Genomic DNA, 4,735 nt, shown 5'->3' on the forward strand with positions numbered 1-4,735 from the left:
TAACTAGTAGATCCTCTGCCAGACAACGTGGCTTTAAATAAAGGTAAATACCTTCAGAGTTTCTTCTAGATAATACTAAATAATAACTCTGTAATTAGACTTTATGACTCCCCTTGAGAGAAAAAAACAGCTTTGACAATTAATTGGATTTGTGAAACGCAGTCATTCTGCTTTGCGCTTAGAGAGTGCTCGAGTCTCATCAAGACAGAAGGAGAAAGACTCTTTAAAAGGGTTCCATCAAGAGCATGGCAACAGCGTTTCCATGTGCCAATCTCACACTGAGTTTATCTCTAACAGTTGAGCGAGTGTGTACCAGTGTGCATGATTACCATCTTTGTTGTTCATGAATGTTTTTTGTCACAGGTAGAAATGGATCCTCTTCTGGAACAAGTTCTGGCTGGCTTTAACGCAACCCTCGGAGCTTCGAATCGGACAGACCCCCTGGATAAATTCTCAGGAACACAGCTGCTGTGGCGCTTCAAACCTCTGTTTATTCCGCTCTACGCCTTAGTTGTTGTTGTAGCTGGTGTTGGGAATACTTTCCTTCTTGCCTGCATTCTGTCAGACAAGAAGCTCCACAATGCCACCAATTTCTTCATTGGCAACCTGGCAGCTGGGGATTTGCTGATGTGCCTGAGCTGTGTACCGTTGACGGCGTCGTACGCTTTTGATGCACGTGGTTGGGCATTCGGACGCCCGATGTGCCACCTTATTCCTCTGCTGCAAGGCGCAACGGTCTTCGCCTCTGTTTTATCCCTCACTGCCATCGCCATGGACCGCTACGTGGTGGTGGCGTACCCGGTACGGAGGCGTATCTCTGTGTGGGGATGTGGCGCAGTGGCTTTGGGTGTCTGGGCAGTTTCGTTGACCCTTGCCGCTCCGCCTTCCCTCCACACACGCTACGTGGACCTGCGACCAAGTGGCATGGAGTTGGTAGTATGCGAGGAGTTCTGGCTGGGTACCGAGCTACAGCGCCTAGTCTACTCTTGCTTCTTCTTGTTGGCGTCCTACATGATCCCCCTGCTGTCTGTAAGCATCTCTTACTGTGCCATCAGTGTGCACCTCCGCAAACACACGTTGCCTGGAGAGCCCTCCCAAAACCAGCAGCGATGGAGCAAGCAGCGGCGCAAGACTTTCTCCCTTCTGGTGGCCTCTGTGCTTGCCTTTGCCCTCTGTTGGCTCCCACTGCAAGTCCTCAATCTCCTTCTGGATCTAGACTCAGACTTCCAGATTGTGGACAAACGCTACGTCAATGTGCTGCAGGTCAGTTGCCACCTGATAGCCATGAGCTCAGCCTGCTACAACCCCTTCATCTATGCCTCGTTGCACAGCAAGGTCCGCATGCACCTGCGGGGTTACCTGTGCCCCTGCAGACGTAGTGGGCAGGAGCTACTCTCTCGCTGTTCGTCCCGCAACCCTGCCACCTGCCTGACGCTCATCTCCGAGGTAGTGGTGAAGGAGAACCAATCGCCTGAGAGCCCTGTCCCTGACAGCTGCCTCTGAAGATGTGCGGCACATCAGCACAGACTAATCAGAAGGAGCACTCAGACATTAAGGAGGTTTCGCAGGACTGGAGAGGTATTCCAGCCAATATTCGATGTTCTTATCTGAAAACGAAGGCTTTGTTGATGGTGGGCTTTTCTTTTATGAGGACTAAAAAGAATACTCAGGCTCTCAGCTTTTGTTTTGATGTTGCTGTGGACATTAGTGATACAGGCTCAAGATTCCCTCATAGAGTACATCTCTTTGACCTTGAATGAAAACTCCTGATATTAAACAAAGGGTTACAGTGCAGCTTTTACTGGAGGTGTAAATCCGTCCGGGAATACCCTGTCTTTGAACCCACCACAGCCAAGGGGAATATCAGCAAACCACAACTAGATGTTGACTGCTCCTTTTCACCTCCCGTTGTTTCCTTAATTGTCTCTTCTAATAGCAAGTAGCCAGAAAAATATCAGGTGTTTTGGCTGAGGTCACTCTTTCCCATCCCCTCTGACCCTAGTTATATCTGCATTTATACCATTAGCAGTTAATTCTGTTCCCGCTCCTGTTAGCTCAGACCCATGTCAGAAAACAAGTCATGCAGAACATCTTATAAATCCTCTCAGCCTCACAAGTCTCTAAGGATCACTGCATGTCTCATATAGATCACTGTTCGAAAATTTGCCCTCTGAGCCTCGCACTCTCAAGTCCAGACACTCTCAAGAGGGTTCTGGCAGTCGGAGTTCAATCAAATGACAGTCTTTCGCATCTGGTAATGGACTGCACACTCTACTTTAACCTTAAGACACATATGAGGCACATAGCTCACACTGGAACACTTCTACATTTCTCAAGATAGGCATACTTCTATGAAATGTTCAACAGAGTGAGCCTGACCTTTTGGAAGTGGCAGGAGCTAAAGTGACGATAATTTCACAGGAGCAAGTGCACGTTGTTTTGTCATTATATGGTTTTGTCATTTCCCTTAGAGAGCTGTGAGAATTGATATCTCATTTTGACAGTTCTCTGGAGGTGTGAGATAGACTTAATTAGATGATCTACAATGCGTTCACACTACACTACATTACTCATCAAGTCAACCATTTCTCAGATGAATAAACAAGAGTGTTTGACCCAAAAGATTTATGGAAATTAATGGTAGAATGTCACTACGTGTGTGTGTGTGTGTGTGTGTGTGTGTGTGTGTGTGTGTGTGTGTGTGTGTGTGTGTGTGTGTGTGTGTGCGTGCGTGCGTGTGTGCGTGCGTGTGTGCGTGTGTGTGTGCGTGTGTGTGTGTGTGTGCGTGACAGAAACAAAGCCATACTATTCATGGCTTTCTTTTTTTTAAAGCTAAGCACACTGTGCAAGTTCTTCGTGTGCATCTGGATAGTTGCTTGTCAGATTTTATGATGTGACCCCAGTGAGATCTTAGGTGAAATCCAAAGAACACTATGCAACATCAAATATTTTCAGTCCTTGACAGTTCTTACAACTTAATAGGTACGTGTGAAATTGAAATGAATCTTCTTAAGCTACTGTAGAAATATTTTGCCTGAAAAAAAGTAGTCTCTGGAGTCAGTTGTGGTTGGACTGCCCATTCTTTAGAGTGATCTAGATGTCCTGCAGTATATGATTAATATATATATATATATATATATATATATATATATATATATATACAAACAGTTTTAACTGACAGATTTACACACCTGTCATCGATTTCTGTACTCCAATTAGTTCTTCATTGGACTTCCATTGTAGCAGCAATCCCTTTGTAGGATGCAAAATTTTTAACATTATCAGAACTTCACCCAAAGTTAAAGGATTAGTTCACTTTCAAATAGCGTTTAAGTGACTAAACCGCGTGTGAAAAACAATAAAAATAAATACAACCCCCGAAATGTCTACAAATCATGGACAAAATCAAACTGTGTGCACTCAGCTTTAGACATTAATTACAACAGCCACACACACACACACACATACACACACACACACACACACAGTCTCGTAGTTCTGGTTGACTAGCTGATTCTATGCTACAACATTACGACCTGTGTGAATGTAACCACATATAATAGACAACATCTCCTGTCACTATGAGCGACCTTTTGCAATTGTGTTACCTTGTAAATATGTGAGTAAAATGCAAAACTTCCAGCAGTGGTTGAAAGAGTCTTGTCGTTTATTTGAAAGGTTATATTACTTGATTAGATATTTCACAACACAGTATTTGCACAGGTTCGCACTCAAGTAACACTAGTAACATGAATCAACAAACAATCCGTTTCTCCGCATGAACGTAGGCAACATACATTTGTGTGATTACATACAAAGGCACAGTGGGTAGAGGATGAAGCAAAAGTTGGTACAATTATGTCAGGCGAGATATGCCTGCGAATGGATCTGCATGCTAATTATCACATATAGCCACCAACGCTGATTGCTAGCCCAGCACAGGGACACCAGGGGCAAGATGCCCAGTGCGCACAGGAAAAAAATGGACAAAGCCGATGAAACAAAGGTTCCCTAAAAAGAACTGTATTCCCTGCAGTCAAAATATCCGGACCACCTAATTTAATACAGTGGGTCCCTTTGCATAGGGAGCACAGTAGCAACAATGCTAATAGGCATGATTCATAATAGATGACAAATAGACCACAGGACCCATGTTGAGCATCATGAGTAAGCATAGTCACAGCTAATATTTCACACTTGGGTATCTTTGGAAAGTCTGAGTCTGAGTTTGTGACGTTGAGATTTATTCTGAAACTGTAGAGGAGACTCTGAGCAAGCAAATTTCCATTTAATCTCATTGTTGACTCATTGTCTCAATTAAGATATTAAAGAAAATTAAATCTCCTTTGTGATTTTTCTTTTCCATGAGAGTGCCCAGACATGACATCTCAATATCTGCTAAATATAGCATGAGGTAGGCTATATCAACATCATTGACCAACCTTTGTATCCAAAATGGACTATTTTACATTCCCGCCGAACATATTAGGAAAATCAGTGAAGCGAGAGTGTGGGTCTAATGATGTCATTAAGCTTAGAGCAGCTTTGCAGGGGAATAGGTAAAAGAAAACAGCAGACTTGAAGATGCAGGTATTATGATGCAGTAAAAACAAACACACTCTGCAAGCCGGAAACAGGAGGTTTCATAAAGAGCAGCTGTTGTTATTGCTTCCAATGTCAAACAAATCTAGCTGATTAAGATTAAACTGGAAAGGAATCAGCTACACAAGGGGTG

At 43.7% G+C, this 4,735-nt stretch overlaps 1 protein-coding gene across 1 annotated transcript; it reads left to right on the forward strand.

Moving 5' to 3' along the window:
• Positions 1-369: 369 nt before the first annotated feature.
• On the forward strand, positions 370-1,503 carry LOC306997423 (prolactin-releasing peptide receptor; the record flags this gene model as incomplete). The annotated part of the gene is made up of 1 exon (XM_079610729.1): positions 370-1,503. One exon carries the CDS (start codon positions 370-372, stop codon positions 1,501-1,503), a length of 1,134 nt encoding a protein of 377 aa, XP_079466855.1.
• Between the last annotated feature and the right edge of the window lie 3,232 nt (positions 1,504-4,735).

Source organism: Phoxinus phoxinus, assembly GCF_949152265.1.
Source record: "Phoxinus phoxinus genome assembly, chromosome: 4".
Taxonomy (NCBI): domain Eukaryota; kingdom Metazoa; phylum Chordata; class Actinopteri; order Cypriniformes; family Leuciscidae; genus Phoxinus; species Phoxinus phoxinus.